General features: G+C 44.4%; 1 protein-coding gene across 7 annotated transcripts in view; it reads left to right on the top strand.

Annotated features, from left to right (window-relative positions):
* Ccdc62 (coiled-coil domain containing 62) overlaps positions 1-18,153 on the top strand; it is a 37,748-nt gene that overhangs the window by 6,341 nt on the left and 13,254 nt on the right. For 4 of the 7 annotated variants that reach the window (XM_032886614.1, XM_032886611.1, XM_032886612.1 and 1 more), the window contains exons 3-9: positions 620-786; positions 3,705-3,806; positions 5,040-5,211; positions 7,391-7,492; positions 11,970-12,058; positions 12,724-12,839; positions 15,318-16,037. In XM_032886614.1, the coding sequence (XP_032742505.1) occupies positions 620-786; positions 3,705-3,806; positions 5,040-5,211; positions 7,391-7,492; positions 11,970-12,058; positions 12,724-12,839; positions 15,318-16,037 (1,468 nt within the window). Of the gene's footprint in view, positions 1-589; positions 787-3,704; positions 3,807-4,316; positions 5,212-7,390; positions 7,493-11,969; positions 12,059-12,723; positions 12,840-15,317; positions 16,038-18,153 lie in introns of those variants that run through there. The other 3 variants (XM_032886613.1, XM_032886616.1, XR_004386004.1) reach the window with 3 other exon arrangements.

Raw genomic sequence — 18,153 nt, 5'->3', positions numbered from 1 at the left:
CAACTCCTGAGTATAATTCTGTTTGCATGTAGGTCAGATTATACTCTGGGGGTAGACACAGAGATAGGTAGGAGAACAATAATAGTAAAAGCAAGGATGTTGTCCTGGAGTGGAGCTCAGTGGTGGACAGGTGCCTGGCCTACCATCCTTAGCATGGGGAGTGGGTGGGCAGCAAGGGAGAGATTATTCTAAGATCTGGGCATTGCTTAGAAAGTGGAAATTAGGGCTGGAGAGATGGCTCAGCGGTTAAGAGCACCTGACTGCTCTTCCAGAGGTCATGAGTTCAATTCCCAGCAACCACATGGTGGCTCACAACCATCTGTAAAGAGATCCAATGCTCTCTTCTGGTGTATCTGAAGACAGCTACAGTGTACTTATATATAATAAATGAATAAATCTTTAAAAAAAAAAAAAGAAAGTGGAAATTAACATAGATTATGTGTAGGTAGGTGGCTTCCAGGTCGGTGCCAGTGTTTACTTCTGGACAATATATGGTATTGTACATTTCACAGTAAAATGTTTTAGAAATGCTCAACAGACCTTTACTTTATAATCACTGGTTTTGAAAATGCTGCCTGTTACGTCTCAGTACAGACACCGTGACTGGCATTTCCCTCAGGTGAGCTGCATAAAAGAACTGACATAATCAAGTCACTCATGAAGAAGGTCAAAACACTTGAGTCCAATCAGATGGAGTGTCAGACAGCTCTTCAGAAGACTCAGCAACAGCTTCAGGAAATGGCTCAAAAGGCCACCCATTCTGCCCTCCTCTCAGAAGACCTTGAGGTTGGTTTCAGTTTTTGAAGAACTTTATTAGTCTGAATTCTGGGTTTCAGTTACAGAAAAATTAACTTCAAAACAGATGTGTGTGTGTGTGTGGAAACGTGGCGTGTGTGTTCTCCCTGCTCTCTGGCTAGCTGCACAGCATTGCTCTGTGTCGGAGATACAGTTCCATCAGTCCATAAACAAAGGTTTCTGCTGTTTGGTTTAAAGCATTGTGCATTTTAATAACAAGGGGTTATTTCAGAACACCTTTCTGTTGCTATAAAATTATAGAAAATAAAATGCTGTCTTTTACCCTGTACTAGATCTGGCACCATAGTGCCCCAAGATATCTGGTAGATCTCTTCATCTCAGTCAGCAAAGTGTCTCACCTGCTTTGCTCCATCCCATATCACACTGCCGATGGCTTCTCTCTGAGCCTGGCAACAATCTCTCTACCCATCCAGTTCCCAAGGCAGGTTGCCACCATGCCAGACACACACATCCCAATTCCGTGGCAGCCTAGTGTCTCCAGCCACCACATACTCTCTTGAACTTAAATCACCACATGAAAGAACACACAATACAATAACCTCTGATCCAATTGAGAAGATATAATTGCCCACCTAAACATACAAAGCCCTGTACACATCCATCCCTTAACATTCATAACAACCTGTAAATACACAGAGAGGAATCTTAACATCAGCCTCCATGTTCTCTCCACTCTTCTTCCTGCCTCTTCCAGTCTCCTCCTCTCTCAAAAACTTTCTCCCCACCCCCATCCTTCCTTCTCGTTCAATGTCAGGCCTCGTTCTATCTTGTACCTGCCTTCCTACCCCTTTCTCGAAGTCTGAGATAAGAACCTTCAAGTTTTGATAGCTTCAAATATGGCTTTCTAGATTCTGACTCCCTCCCCTCCACTTCCTTTCTTTGCCTTTCTCATCCCTCCCCTATTTCTGTCTCCCCTCCTCTCCCTCTCTTTCCTGTAGTGAAGATTAAACCCAGGGCCTCCATGATGCAAATATTTTACATTCCCAGAACTTTTTTTTAATTTTTATTTTGAAACATGTCTCCCTAAGTCTCCTCTAGCTAGTGCTAAAGTACTGAGATTGACCTAAGGTCTGTCGATACAACAAACACCCATACCAAAGCAAGGAGCACATCTGGGGTAAAATAGGTAAAATTGGGTTTTCTCTCCCTGCCTGCCTGCCTGCCTGCCTGCCTGCCTGCCTGCCTGCCTGCCTGCCTGCCTGCCTGCCTGCCTGCCTGCCTGCCTGCCTGCCTGCCTGCCTGCCTGCCTGCCTGCCTGCCTGCCTGCCTGCCTGCCTGCCTGCCTGCCTGCTGCCTGCCTGCCTGCCTGCCTGCCTGCCTGCCTGCCTGCCTGCCTTCCTGCCTTCCTGCCTGCCTGCCTGCCTTCCTGCCTTCCTGCCTGCCTGCCTGCCTGCCTTCCTGCCTTCCTGCCTTCCTGCCTTCCTTCCTTCCTTCCTGCCTTGCCTGCCTGCCTTCCTGCCTGCCTTCCTGCCTTCCTGCCTTCCTGCCTTCCTTCCTTCCTTCCTTCCTGCCTTCCTGCCTGCCTTCCTGCCTTCCTGCCTTCCTGCCTTCCTGCCTGCCTGCCTGCCTTCCTTCCTTCCTGCCTTCCTTCCTTCCTTCCTTCCTTCCTGCCTGCCTGCCTTCCTTCCTTCCTTCCTTCCTTCCTGCCTTCCTGCCTGCCTGCCTGCCTGCCTGCCTGCCTGCCTGCCTGCCTCCTGCCTGCCTGCCTGCCTGCCTGCCTGCCTGCCTGCCTTCCTTCCTTCCTTCCTTCCTTCCTTCCTTCCTTCCTTCCTTCCTTCCTGCCTGCCTGCCTGCCTGCCTGCCTGCCTGCCTTCCTTCCTTCCTTCCTTCCTTCCTTCCTCCCTCCCTCCCTCCCTCCCTCCAGGTCCTGCCTTCCTTTCTTCCTTCCTACCTGCTCTGCCTGCCTGCCTGCCTGCCTTCCTTCCTTCCCTTCCTTCCTTCCTTCCTCCCTCCCTCCCTCCCTCCTTCCTTCCTGCCTTCCTTTCTTCCTTCCTGCCTGCTTCCCTCCTCCCTCCCTTCCTTCCTGCCTGCCTTCTTTTTTATAGACTATGTAGCCTAGTAGCTGTTCGCAAAACTATTAATCTTCCTGCTGTCGCCTCCTGAATGCGGCCGTTACAGTGTGTGCCACTATCAGCTAAGCCTTATATTTTAGCACAGTTTTAGGGTCATAGCAAAACTGAGTGGAAAGTACAGAGTTCCCACGTCTGCTGTATCCACACACAGTACCGCCACTTCTGAGACACTGCATCACGGTGGTCTATTCATTGCAACTGGGGAGTGCATGGGGGCTCACTCTTATCACCCCACATCCAGTTTATGTAACGGCTCACCTTTGTGTTTTACTTTCTATAGGATTTGGGCAAATGTATATTGGCATATTGAGCCAAACCCAGTTGTAAGGATTTGTAGCCTAGATGTTAAAAACAATGTGCAGCCAGGTGTGGCGGAGCACGTTCTAACATCAGCACCCAGCAGGCAGAGGCAGGCCGATCTCTGTGAATTAGAAGCAAGTCTGGTCTACAGAGTGAGTTCCAGGACACCCAGGACGACCCAGACAAACTCTGTCTGGAAATGAGTTGCTTCCTCTTTAAGGAAGCTTGTGATGTTTTATTTGTTTATTAATTAAAACAGAATGATTTTACTTAAAAAGAAATGCTTATAACTATGACCTAAATCAGTACAAGTTAGAACAACTGCTAAGTATCGAGAGGAAGCTGGAGCTAATAGAGGAATAGGTGTTTGCATTCCTTTTTATGATTGTTACTTCACCCACATTGTTCCTGAAACATGTTAAATTAACACAACTAGAGATGAATGTCGATTGTGGTTGGTAGCCAGTGGAAGAGTTAACAGACTCACTGAGTGTTTTCTGTGTTGTTCTCTTGCAGGCTAGAAATGAAAATCTCAGCAGCACGTTAGTGGACCTTTCTGCTCAGGTAGGACAGTTGCAAGCTAGAGAGCAGGCTCTCACTACCATGATAAAGCTGAAGGTAACTAAAACGCCACACCACTTCCAGAGCACTCCTGCTGCAGAGCTCACCCATGGCATCCTTCCTCCCCAGTCCTTAGCCCCCAGAAGCACAGCCGCCAGTGTTGCTCGCTTCATCCTCTGCTCTCAAAGACGAAAGGGACACGGGGCTTACACGGTGCTCCCAGTGCCTCTGACTGCGTTTCCGTGGATTTCCCCGGTATCTGCGGTGGTTCTCCTGAAGATACTGACCGTTAGATGCTTGCTCGTCTTCTGTTAAACAGGAGGAAGCCGGGCAGTGGTACTGCAAGGCTCTAATGCCAGCACTCTGGAGGCAGAGGCAGGCAGATGTCTGTGAGTTCAAGGCCAGCTTGGTCTACAGACAGAGTCCAGAGCAGCCAGACCTACACAGAGAAACTCTGTCTTGAAAACCAAACCCAAAAAAAAAAAAAAAATGGAAAACTGGAAGCTTTCAGACGCTAGTGGGTGGAGTGTGAAGCGTGGTCTCCTTGGGGTGGGGGGATGGGGAGGGGGGGCGTGCTCCTCTGCCTCATATGCCTTTGGCAGGTGCTGAGCAGGGGGATGATGTCTGTGCACTTGGGACATTTGCAGATGCGTGCCATTGCCTTCCTGACATTAACACTAGGACATGATCATGGGCAAACTTTGTGAAAATTAAAGAGAAAATACCAAATTTGTAGAATTAGCTCTAGTTAAAATAGTCGCCACCACAGTCCTCCCTGTTAGAACAGTGCATTCATAAAGATGCAAAATGCGGAGCTGCCATGGTCAGAGTTTTGTTTTGAGGAAAATGGTCTCTGCTAGAAACACGTGCTTATCAGGACACACTTAGAAAGACAGAGTAAGGAACTCCTAAACTTGTTTAAGGCTGACATGGATTGAAGAAATTATTTCTTGTAATTGGTTTAATTGCTTATTATTTTAAACTGGTCTAGTCACAGACTTTTGTTGTTTGGGTTATTGTTTTTTTTTTAATACAAATTTGCTTATTTATGGTGCTGGGGGCTGGCCCCACGGCCTTTGGTTTGCTAGGTAAACACTCTACTACTGAGGTACATCTTTAGCCCTCCCTCTTCTGGTGTGTCTGAAGACAGCTATAGTGTACTTATATATAATAAATAAATAAATCTTAAAAAAGAGAAATAAACTCAGAACCCAGTTTAGTCTCAGCAGGAACGATCGTACCGATTAGTTGGAATTTAAAATGTGCCTTAACTGTTCCCTTGGTTTTTAGGACAAAGATATTATTGAAGCGGTCAATCACATTTCAGACTGTTCTGGTAAATTTAAGCTGTTAGAGCACGCTTTGCGTGACGCTAAGATGGCAGAGACTTGTGTTGTGAAGGAAAAGCAAGATTATAAGCAGAAGTTGAAGGCTCTCAAGATTGAGGTCAATAAACTGAGAGGTAAGGAAACGACAGTGTAAGACAGTAGTGCATTGTCTTTGGAATTTACTGCTTTATCTGAGTTCCCTTAGTGTTATACCTGAGAGGGGTTTGTTTATTCCTGCCTATAGATCCTAACATGTAACATCTGTTTCATTTATATAGAATTAATGCCATACATTTTGTGATATAAAATAACAAAATTGTGGTTAGGCTGCATCTTTTTTTTTTTTTTTTTTTTTTTTTTTAGAGATGAGGCCTGAACCTGGCTGGGGCCTTATACTTACAAAATCTCTAACCCTGAATCATATTTTTCATAGACTCCTACCTCAGTTCACTTGTCCGTATCAGGTAGCTGTTGCCGAGGCATGCTGTGTAATGACCAACAGCAGTGTAAGTGCAGCAGTTGTTAAACTCCAGTTACCGAGTTGGTCCAAATACGTTGGTTGTTTTAGCCTGGACCTGCCAGGCTTCTCACCAGACCTGTTCTGCTTCCAGCATGAGCAGGATGTGGAGAGGCTTGTTATCTGTTGTCAAACTAAACTTTTAACTGGGAGGCTCTGAGATAGAGCCAGGCAGAGTAAAGTAGTCAGACACCAGCACTTCCCAGGTAGGCAGGAGGATCATTATTTCAAAGTCATCCTCCACTACACAGCCTGCAAAGCTGAACCTAGGCTACATGTGACCCTGTCTCAGCCATACCCCAAATCTGACATTTTATCTTGACTAATATAACGTAAATGACACAGCATGTTTACAGTCTTGGGCTCACCATGACTTCACCAATGGTCTCAAGTCCTGCCTCCATTTATAATGTCAGCTAAAGCCATCATTCCATAAGCCTCGTGACAGTATTGGGGACAGATTGTATCTCTCTGTCTTTGGGTGAGCACAGCACCAACAGTAGGTTGAACACTGGTTCATCAGTGTTTATTGAGTGTGTGCATGGGCCAAGTTAGATGTTCAAGTAGAAGTCTGTTGTGTCAATACTTATGCATTATGAGTACTTGATTAACCCAGGATTTATTTAGTTACTTTTAAAAAAGATATATTTATTTACTTTATCTATGCCGTCTTCAAACACACCAGAAGAGGGCATCAGATCTGATCACAGATGGTTGTGAGCCACCATGTGGTTGCTGGGAATTGAACTCAGGACCTCTGGAAGAGCAGTTGGTGCTCCTAACCACTGAGCCACCCCTCCAGCCTTATTTAAAACATTTTAAAAGTAGAGTAATGGGAAGTAGAACAGAGAGCAAGGGAGAGAAACTTGTTTAGTTCAGGTTGACGGAGAAAGTAAATTTGAAGAGTTAGCATTGAGCTATGACTGGAGTGTAGACAGAACTAGCCAGAACCTGACTGAGAATTCTAGGCAGAAAACAGGAGGAACAAATCAGAAGGCCTAGAATGGATTGTAAGTGGGGACATTCTGGGTTTGTTTGTTTCCTTCTTGGAAAAAGGAACTCTATTTTCCTTTATGGGTTGGGTACACAGACAATTCAGTTTGATGCTTGTGATGTGATGTGAGTACCTGGAGTTAGTGGCAGATTCCACAGGTTCATGTCCCACGAGACTATTCCCATTAAGACACCAGTCCCAAATCCATGGGAGCCGAGAACACTTCTCATTGACCAGCTGGCCTGTCGGTGAATGAGGTTTTCCCAGCCTCCTGGGCAGCCTCTCAGGAGGCTCAGGGAAGCACTTTGCTGTTCCTTCAGAAACCCAGGCTGTAGATGGAAGTGCTCCATGTGCAGAGCTAGGGTAGGTCCTCTCCAGAGAGAATTCTGAATTCCAAGAGGTGAAGAAGCTCTTCACCAAGAATGGAGAACGGAACCCAAGTTCTTGCTTCTTTCTCCCGGAGGCAGTCAAGGAGCTGAGAGAAAGGGAGGGAGCAGGGAGGGCGTCGTGTCACTGTGGGCCTTGCTGTTTACAGTAAGGAATTTGGGTTTCATCCTGAGTACGCAAGGAGGGCTCCTTACCAAGAAATGACACAAGGAGTTTTTATTTTTAAAGATTTCTCTGTGTCCCTTGGTTTGTAGCAAGAGAGGCCAGGCAGAGGTAGTGAATGGTCCAACACGTGTTGACTGTAGACCCAACAGGGTCCTCAGAGCTGCTGAGGACGTAGATTTTTTGTGTAGTGTCTGTGTTTCCTAGGAGGCTGGTATTTACTTGAGAATTTTTCTTCCTTCTGTCTGTGAAGAGGATCTAAATGAAAAGACAACCGAAAACAATGAACAGCGAGAAGAGATCATTCGGCTCAAGCAAGAGAAAAGTTGTCTGCATGATGAATTAATTTTTACTGGTAAAAGAATTAGATTGAAGTATTTGAATAGTTGCATGTTTGTAATTTCATCTTTTTGTCGTAGACTAAGAGATGTATAGCTCCTTCAGAAATAGACTTTGGAGATTTTGCCCGTCTCTTGAAGGATTGGCAAGGGACTGGGCCTGAGCTTTAATACTTTTTTTTTTTTTTTTTAAAGATTTTATTCACTTATTATATATGAGTACACTGTAGCTGTCTTCAGATACACCAGAAGAGAGCATTGGATCCCATTACAGATGGTTGTGAGCTACCATGTGGTTGCTGGGATTTGAACTCAGGACCTCTGGAAGAGCAGTAGGTGCTCTTAACCGCTGAGCCATCTCTCCAGCCCCTTTAATACTTTTATTCTCCTCCAGGTAGCTGTGTTCCTCCTGTGAAGTGGAACTTCATTCTTACCCAACTTGAATAGGTCACTATCCTTCTCTATAAATCACAGAATACTCCTGCTGGAAAGTTCATTTTAGGGAAGGAGGTAGCTTAGATGGTGAAGTGCCTGCCCAACCCGAGAAGCCCTGGGTCCAGTCCCCAGTGGCGGAACTGGACATGGTGGGATATAATTCGCAATCCCAGAATTCGGGAGGCAGAGGCAGAAGGATCAGAAGTAGCATCATTTAAAAAGAACCTTAGGGATTGGTAATTCTACAGATACTAAGTAAACAGTTAGGAGTTCAAAGGACCAGGGCATAACCTAATGTATACATACTTACCTAGCACTAGACTTGGGCTCTGGCACTTAAAACGTTAGGAATTCAGCATTCAGTTTTGCAGGTTAATTACCTGTAGTCACGAAGTTGGGAAATCACTTGTGTATTGTTGTACAGATGTAACTTAAAGTAAGCAAGGTAGGCCTGGGCTTTCCTTGTTAGTAAGTGTCATGTGTAGCAGTCATCCACACTTCCCATCACACAGCACGTTCCCCTCCCACCTCAGACTTTAACTGCTGAAGTCCTCTCCCTTCTCACTGTGGACACTCACCTTGTTTATCCTCCTGCCTGCCAAGACCCTCATGTCAGCCATTGTGTGAGGAAAATCATAGAGTTAGAGGGAACTTTCAAAGAGAAAATTAGATGAACTTTTTTTGATCCAGTTAATCCTCTCCTCAATCCCCTTCTTTTAAAGAGGAGAATAAATCCCTACAGAGTAAAGGAAAATGAAGCATTAGCTTTAGAATTTTTAAATACAGTGGAATCCTTCATTTTAACCCCCCTTTTAAGGATTGCAAGTTTCAGCACTAGAGGCCACTGTGCTCATTATGTCCAGGATTTCTGTCTAAAGTGTCTTATGTGTCACTAAATGTACAGTGTATTTGCCCCTTTACAGTTGAAATCAGTCTGGGTGACATGTATGTGATTCCACTAAGCCTAGACACTTACAGGCCACGGAGAATTAGGACTAGCAGGCGACATGAAGACATTGATTTTCCTCTAGATTTCTGTGGTCTATTGCCAAAGGTCAGTGCCATGTAAGTCTTCAGATACCTGCATATTACATTAAGATACACGCATACATACATGCATACACACAGCACTGCACAGGAAGTCAGGAGACACAGTCTAGTTTACAGGCTACTTCATACTATCAGCCTCTAGTTTGTTCTTGACCTGAGACTCATAGACGTGGACCATCACACCCAGCCTACCCTTGATTCATGGATATAAAAGTCTCCTTGGTTCATAAAATATGAGACTTGCTAAATAAAACTACAATCCATTTTGGAAATAACTTTTAAAAACATTTCCTCGACTGAAGACAATTATAGATCACTGTTTCGAAAACAGTTTTTTGGTTTGATTTGGTTGTTGTTTGTTTATTTTTTTTTTGAGACAGGGTTTTTCTGTATACCCTTGGTTGTCCTGGAAGTCACTTTGTAAACCAAGCTGGCCTCAGACTCACAGTGATCCTCCTGCCTCTACCTCCTGAGTGCTGGGATTGAAGGTGTGGGCTACTACTGCCTGGCCAGTTTTTATATGCTCTCATCATAAAGTGAGTCCAGGGACCTAGGATGTAGTTCAGTTGGTAGAGGGCTTGCCTGTTATACCTTGGGTTTATCCCTCAGCATCACAAAAACCATGGTGCAGCTGGTGTAGTGGCTACACATTTAATCCTAGCAGGCAGAGGTGGGTGGACCTATGTGAATTTGGGGGTATCTAGGTAATGAGATACATAATGAGACCCAGTCTCAGAACACAAGCAACAAGAAAGCATTGAAAACCAAGATGTGTGTGTGTTGGTATGTAGGCACCTAATTCCACAAGGACCAAGATGCGTGTGTGTTGGTATGTAGGCACCTAATTCCACAAGGACCAAGATGGCAAGGTCAGGGGCAGCTAATGTAGCCAGTTCGTGGCCAGCCTGGATTCTGTGAGACGCTATATTAAAAAGAGAAGGAAAAAAGTGAGGGCCAGGGATGTAGCTCAGTATTAAAGCCCTAGCCTAGCGCATGCTCAATGTTCTGGGTACGTATAAAAATAAATACAGAATTAAGTAAATGAATACGAATTGAAGGTATGTATGTAGCTCTGGTTGAGTGCCTGCTTGCCTAGAGTACACTAGACCCTGGATTCAGTATTCAGTGAGTGACGTAACAGAGTATTAGAAAAGGCTTATGTGTAGCAATGCTCTCATTTTCTATTGAAGAACTACTGCAGAAACTGGACACATTTTATTCAAAATTGGAAGTTATTTAAAGTATAGGTATACACTAGCACACCGGCTTCTAAAGTTTGTTTATTTTATCTTTTTAAGAACTATATGAGTGTTTGCCTGCTTGTATATCTGTATACTATATGTGCCCAGTGACCAAGGAGACCTTAAACTGAATCAGATCCTCTGGAACTGGAGTCACAAATGATTATAGTCTGTCATGTAAGTGCTGGGAATGAACCAGGTCCTCCTTTAAGAGTAGCCCGTACTCTTAACCACTGAGCCATCTCTTCAGCCCCCAAAGGTTTATTTTAATTGAGTTATAATTCAGCCTATTGCCTAGAAATGTAGCTCAGTATTAGACCACTTTCTCAGTGTTCTCCAGGCCTAGATTTGATATCTTAACACCACTGATAACAGCAATAATAATACTATACATTTCCGAAGTACAGTGTGTTAATTTAACACACACACACACACACACACACACACACACACACATATATAAACACACACATACATACACAGTATTTGATAGTGTTGTAGTTTAAGTGAAGATATGCCCCGTAGACCTATGTGGTTTTTTTATTTTTCCTTTTTCTTTTTTTTCGGAGCTGGGGACCGAACCCAGGGCCTTGCGCTTGCTAGAGACCTATGTGTTTTATATGTGGTGTCAGTTGGTGGAACTGTTTAGGAAGGATTAGAAGGTGTGGCCTTGGAGGAGGCGTATCATTGGGGGTAGGCTTTGAGGTTTCAAAATCCCATGTCATTCCTAGTGAACTCTGTGCTTCTTCTCCTCCTTATTCTCTTTCTCTTCCTCATTCTCCTCCTCCTTCCTCCTCCTTCTCCTCCCTCCTCCTCCTCCTTTTGTTTTCAAGACAGAGTTTTTCTGTGTAGCCTTGGCTGTCCTGGAACTTGCTCTGTAGACCAGGCTGACCTTGAACTCAGAGATCTACCTGCATCTGCCTTCAGAGTACTTGGACTAAAGATGCGTGCCACCCTTGCCCAAATGCCGTTTTAATTTTAAAATGTGTGTGTGCATTTGTGTATGCGTGCATGCGTGTGTGTGTGTAATTGTGTCCTCTGGAGGACAGCTCACAAATGCCCAAGGGATCTGGTACTCTCTTCTGAGGGCAGATGTGCGGTGCACACATACACATGCAGGCATTCACACATATGTAATACACACATATATAAATGCAGGCACTCACATGTAATACGTACATATACACATGCAGGCACTCACATACATGTAATTGAAAACGTTAAATCTTTAAAAATAAGATGAGTCCTTAGCCAGGGGTGATAGGATACCGCAATCCCAGCAGAGGCTTCAAGAGGATCCTAAGTTCAAGGCCAACCCAATAGAGGGACCCTTTTCAGTGACTAACGACTGTTTCTCAATACTTGCATTCAGGATTTGGTTTTGTTTGTTTGTTTGTTGTTGTTTTGAGTTAGGATCTCATGTAACCCAGGCTACCCTTGAACTCCTAAGTTTCTTACCTTCAACTCCAAAGTGATGGGATTACAGATGTGTGCCCCTGTGCCTGGCTTCCTTTCAGATTTATTGTATGCATATTTTCTTACAAGCACATGCATGTACTTTAAATCCTTTTGGCTTAACATTATAGTGTGCATTTTCTTGTTTTATGAAGGATCCAGCCAGAATCACAGATTAAAGCTTTTACCAGTCCTTCTGGAGTTTTAATTTTAAGAACCACAACAAAAGTGTTAGCTGTTAAATTGTTAGAGCTCGGGAGAGATGTGCTGATATTGCTGATGAAAAATACCCAATTGTTTTTTCCTCATACAGTCGAGAGAGAGAAGAGGAAAGATGAGTTACTTGATATTGCAAAGTCAAAGCAAGATCGCACAAATTCAGAGCTACAGAATCTGAGACAGGTATGTCCCAGCTGTACACTGTGACCATAGGTGGAAAATATTTGGGAATTAGGAAGCCATCTGCCTCTTGATTCTTTTTTTTTTTTTTTTTTTTTTTTTTTTTTTTTTTTTTTTTTTTTGAGCTGGGGACCGAACTCAGGGCCTTGCGCTTCCCTAGGCAAGCGCTCTACCACTGAGCTAAATCCCCAACCTCCTGCCTCTTGATTCTTGTGGCGGGTGTGTGTGTGTGTGTGTGTGTGTGTATTTGTTTTTGAGACAGTTTCCCTGGGCATCCTGGAACTTGCTTTGTAGAAGTGCTGGCCTGGACCTCAGAGATTCTCCTGCCCTACCTCTGCCTCCCCAGTGCTGAGCTAACAGCATGCACCACTGCTGCCCAGTACCTGTTGATTTCTGTCACTGGTGCCTTCTAGATCTCCACTACATCATATGTCACACTTAGCATAGCGGTAGTCTTGGCTGCGAGCATTAGTGGTTAGGAGAGGAGATTGGGTGTAAATGTCCTGTTGGAACCATAGGAAACAGCCAAGCAAACTGTCTGTTCTGTTTTAGGATTTCAAAGTGCCAAACTATTGATTCAGTTTGGCTTAGTGGTTTTTTTTGTTTTTTTTTGTTTTTTTGTTTTGTTTTGTTTTGTTTTTGTATTGATTTGTTGATATCTCTGGCAGATTTATGTAAAACAGCAGAGTGACCTGCAGTTTCTTAATTTCAATGTAGAGAATTCTCAGGAATTAATACAGATACATGGCTTAAAGATGGAGGAACCAAAGGCTCTGGAGTGCAGGTAACCTTAGCCTATGCTATTGGTGTTCGTTTTGGGTCTTGTACTTCGTTGGCTTCGTCATTGGGTCTTGTACTTGCTGTGTCTGCTGCTGTTCTTGTACAGTAGGTTATCAATCTGTGTGCACTAAAAATTACCATAATCCTAGTCCATGGGGGACATGATGCAGGAATTTTTGATGCGATCTGTAGGTGACAACTAGGAACCTAACACAAATAAAATCATGGACCAGGTTTGTGTCTGTGGGTAGAAGGCTCTGAGCTGGAGTAGACTCTACAGAGACAGCCAGGACTTCATTAAAGCAGCACTTCCAGTGTCCAGGCGCTGGGCTTACACTGGGAATAAGACCTGTGGGACTTGGTGCCTGCCTTAAAGAACAATGCAGAGGGGTTGGGGATTTAGCTCAGTGGTAGAGCGCTTGCCTAGCAAACGCAAGGCCCTGGGTTCGGTCCCCAGCTCCGAAAAAAAAAAAGAAAAACAAAACAAAACAAAAGAACAATGCAGAGAGCAGCACCAGTGGCTGCAGCAGGGGCTCAGATCTTCTGGTTTGTTTGCCTGTTAATCAGGCATCCGTCCCTCACTTGTGACAAGAGTGTGGGGACGACTGTAACACTGGAGTGGTTTGATCACACAGAGGAACTACCACAACTGAAAACCATCTCCTTTCCCTTGCTTTCTTTCTTTTTCTCTTTCTTTTCTTTTTTTCTTTCTTTCTTTTTTTTGACAGTGTTTCTCTGTGTAACCCTGGCTGTCCTGGAACTCACTCACTCTGCAAACCAGGCTGGCATGGAGTTTGCAGAGATCCGCCTGCCTCTGCCTCCCTCTGCCTCCCAAGTGCTGGGATTAAAGGTGCACCCACACCTTTATTTTTTCTTTCTTTCTTTTTTTTTTTTTTATAATTTTTAAAGATTATTTATTATATATAAGTACACTGTAGCTGTCTTCAGACACACCAGAAGAGGGCATCAGATCTCGTTACAGATGGTTGTGAGCCACCATGTGGTTGCTGGAATTGAACTCAGGACCTCTGGAAGAGCAGTCGGTGCTCTTAACCACTGAGCCATCTCTCAGCCCATTTTCTTTCTTTCTTTTTTTTCCTTATTCCTTTGCAATGTTTTTTTGTGACATGTTCTCACTAAGGCTGGTCTTAAAACTAATAGCAGTCTTCTTCCCTTTTACTGGGATTACGGGCCTCTGCTGGCATGATCAACTGAAGCCATTGTACTTTTCCTGAAGAGAGATTGGGGAGTTCCCAGTCTGCAGGGAGCTATGAAGTCTGAACTAGATTGGCAGTGACTGGTGATGCCAGCTCCTCTCCTGGAGTTAGTAGCCGCAGCAACAGGGTGTTGAGAAGCTGCATTGCACTTGGCAGTAGGATTCACTGTGCTATGCTGTACTTCTGTCCTGATGCCCTCTGCAACCCACGCAGTGTTATCTTTCAAGCCTTTGGCAATGTTTTATTCCTCTTTGAACTTCACTGCCACTGGGAGGCACTGAATGGATTGAGGTTGCTTCTTTTTTTTTGTTTTTTTTTTTTTTGTTTGTTTGTTTTTTTAAGATTTATTTATTTATTTTATTTATATGAGTACAGTGTAGCTGTCTTCAGACACACCAGAAGAGGGCATCAGATCCCATTATAGATGGTTGTGAGCCACTATGTGGTTGCTGGGAATTGAACTCAGGACCTCTGGAAGAGCAGTTGGTGCTCTTAACCACTGGGCCATCGCTCCAGCCCTGAGGTTGCTCCTTAAAAATGGTCCAAGCCTGCCTGGTGGGATGGCTCCAGAGTTAATGGGACTTATCACATGCCTGGAGACCTGAGGTCAATTTAGACCCCACGTGGAAGAAGGAGAGAAGCAACTGCCACAAATTGTCCTCTAACTTCCACATTCTCTCTCTCTCTCTCTCTCTCTCTCTCTCTCTCTCTCTCTCTCACACACACACACACACACACACACACACACACACACACACACACCATCAATAAATGTACAAACAAGAAAAGTGGTTCATGCCATCATAGAAAGAAAGAGCTGTTGAGCTGTGCTTTCTAAGGGGTCAGGATCGGTGAGTACAAACCAGGCATGGTGTGTACACCAGTATTCCTCATAGTCAGAAAGATCACGGGTTCTAGACCAGGGTAGGCTACAGAGTGAAAACCTATCTTAAATCAAATTGATGGAATCTCTGATAGGAACCCCTTAGAGGAAGGCATAGCAAAGGTCTAGTTGCATTTGTGTGGTGGTCTTGACTTTGTTGCTGTAGTTTTGATGGTAAACACAATGAGTGAGGGATGGAAAGGGGAGGGGAATGTAGGCGTGGTGTTCAGAAAGGCGTCCTATAGGAGGCGGGCTGGAGTTGGGCTCTGAAAGTCAGACTAATGGGCTTTATTGGGATTAGGTGTACTAACGAGGCTTCGGGGAGGTAATGCTAGTATCAAGTCTATCTTATAACTCCTATTTTTTTGTAATGCCACTGTAGCAGAGACATGTGTTTATCAGACCTTGACAATAACTACCCAAAAATCGATATTAAAAGAGAGAGAAATCAGAAGTCATTGGTTAAGGATCAAAAGTTTGAGGTCACGTTGGCTCAGCACAATAGGTCAGACAAGAGCTCTTGTGATGCATGCAGAGAGAAGAAGCTACAGGTTAATACTGCGTTCGGGGAAAAAAGTGTAATTGGTCTCTCATCTCTATTTACCAAAGACTTACTGGAGAAACAAAAGTCTTGGTCTCTGGGTGGAAAAATCCAGACTGAACCGGAAAACAAAGTTACACTATGCAAGATTCACTCAAAATCACCAAAGTGCAATGGAGTGGAGCTTCAGGTAGAAGAGAAGCAGCTGTCGGACTCGTCCAACTCACTGCCTGATGAGAAGCAGTGGCAGGACATCAACGTCTACCTGGGCCTCTCCAACTGCCCTGTCTCAAAGCAGCCCGACAAGCTGGATGGTGACTGCCACGACCCCACAGAAACATCAGAAATCTCATACTGCACCCAGAATGACGTCTGCATTGGGGACCTGTCTGAGTTCAAGTGCTGCCACCCAAGTAACATCATCATCGAAGCCCCAGGACATATGTCTGATATTGAGTGGATGAATATTTTCAAGCCTTCCAAAGTGCAAAGGATTGTTCGCCACAAAACCTTGTGCACTTGTTCAAGTGTCGACGCACTGAAACACAATTCCTCAGCCAGGTCAGTGATGCTCACGTCTGTAATCAGGTACAGGCAGGGCAGCAGGGCAGAAGGGCCGCACTAGATAGTCATGCTTACGGCTAGCAAGAGAGCACTGCCAACTACAGTCCCACTCAAGACAAACCTTTTGCTCTTTATCTTGGGGCCTAGACACTGGGGTCTTTGTTCAGGGAGACATTATAAACTCTAGTGGAGAGTTCCCATGGAGGGCAGCTTCTAAGGCGGAGGTTTTGTTAGAAGCAAAACCAGTTATGAGTTGGGCAAAGATGTTTTATTAGAAAACAAACAAGTAGGTCACTGTGCATGGAATGCTGTCTAGAGCATTCTCCCCCTCCCCCGCCCCCCAGGATGCTCTCCAGTTGACAGGCTGACCCTCTGAGGCCCAGACTGCAGTACAGGCCCCAAGTCATAGTGCTCTAGGGTCACCCACATGTTACATACAGAGCTCTCTGTGTCCGCTCATACCTGTTTTCAACTTTTTATTGCCCAGTCTTTCTTAGTTTCTAAATATGATGTGAAAGACAGAACCTTGATGTTTAACAAGCTGATCAAAGTACCTGGCTTCTTTTTCCTAGACAATTAGTATATGCTAAATTATTCAAGCTTGTCTTATTGTTAGAGTTGGTGAGTCTTGTGGCTGAGTGGCACTGTAATAATGCCTGCTATTTTTAAGTAAAGCATAGCTCTTCAGAGCACAGAGAGGAAGTTTCTATATTGAGAGCTTTATTTTAGTCACTGCATTGACTTTCACAGGACTTTATGATTAAAATTTCTAGTACTTACATTATGTAGGGTATTCTTTGATCCCTTTAAAAAGCTTGGGTCATTAAGAACCATCTAGATATTCTGCTAAGTGAACAATTTAAAATTCGCTTGCCATACTAAATGTCATTAAGTCATTTGATTTTTAAAAAATCTTTGGAAAGCTGAAAGTATCAGGAAATAGCTTTCTGTACCTACATCTTCAAGATCGTGTGTGTGTGTGTGTGTGTGTGTGTGCACGCACATGTGCGTGCATGTGCAAGCACATGCTGGGAATTGAAGCATAGGCTTTGTTCGTGCTGGGCAGGGGCTCAATCATTGAGCTACATCCTTAAGTGTATATATATATATATTAATATTATAGGTATGTATGTATATCTGTGAGCACACTGAGGCTGTCCTCAGACACACCAGAAGAGGGCATCAGATTCCATTACAGATGGTTGTGAGCCACCATGTAGGTGCTGGGGATTGAACTCAGGACTTCTGGAAGAGCAGTCGGTGCTCTGTTCATCTTCAATAGCCATCTCTCCAGCCCCCAAATATTCTTTATTTATAAGGGGAAAGCCTACATTGGGTAGTTTGGGAGGACTGTGTGTGGTGTACAAATAAATTCAAGCTTATGTTCTGGATTTTTCTTCAAGGCTTCAGGGACCTCACTCACTTCTGTTATTTAAATGTCAACTTGTTCTGCCAGCTGAGCCTCACGCACAAGTTCATGATAAGTAGAAAAGATTGTGCTGTTTTCCTGTTTATCTCAAGTTGCACGAACCTGTGAGCCCACTTTATTATCTAAGGAAATGTTCAGATTTGGCCTCACCCACTTAACAAGCAAGGTCTGTGGTGAGGGGAACCACAGGTGCCTGCTGTCCTGTGTGGTTCCTGAGATTCTCTACCTGCGGGGAAGTAGTCAGCAGCTCAGCGTTGCTCCACTGTCACCAAGGCAGGGACACTTGCCAGTTTCACAAGCCGAAGCCTAGCTTTTCACAACTAAACCTTACACTGTTACTCGTACCTGCGCTGCCTTCTGTGGGATCCTGTCCCTAGAACCTTCTTTATTTTTTCACTAGAACTTAGTTTCTTTTATTTCATGGTTTGAACCCAGGGCTGAGGATGCTAATAAAGCTCCTTACTAGTGAGCTTGCACCCCTAGTACTTAAAAAACAAATTAACTGCATTTGTGTGTGTGTGTGTGTGTGTGTGTGTGTGTGTGTGTGCACGTGCACGTGCACATGCACATGCACACACATATACATGTGCAGTTGCCTGTAAGGACAGAAGAGGGTGTCAGATCTCTGGAAGCCGGAGTTGAACAACTATGTGGGTGCTAGGAGTGAACTTGGGTCCTCTGTAA

Source organism: Rattus rattus, chromosome 16 (genome assembly GCF_011064425.1).
Source record: "Rattus rattus isolate New Zealand chromosome 16, Rrattus_CSIRO_v1, whole genome shotgun sequence".
Lineage (NCBI taxonomy): Eukaryota > Metazoa > Chordata > Mammalia > Rodentia > Muridae > Rattus > Rattus rattus.
This window is presented reverse-complemented; position numbering and strand designations above follow the sequence as displayed.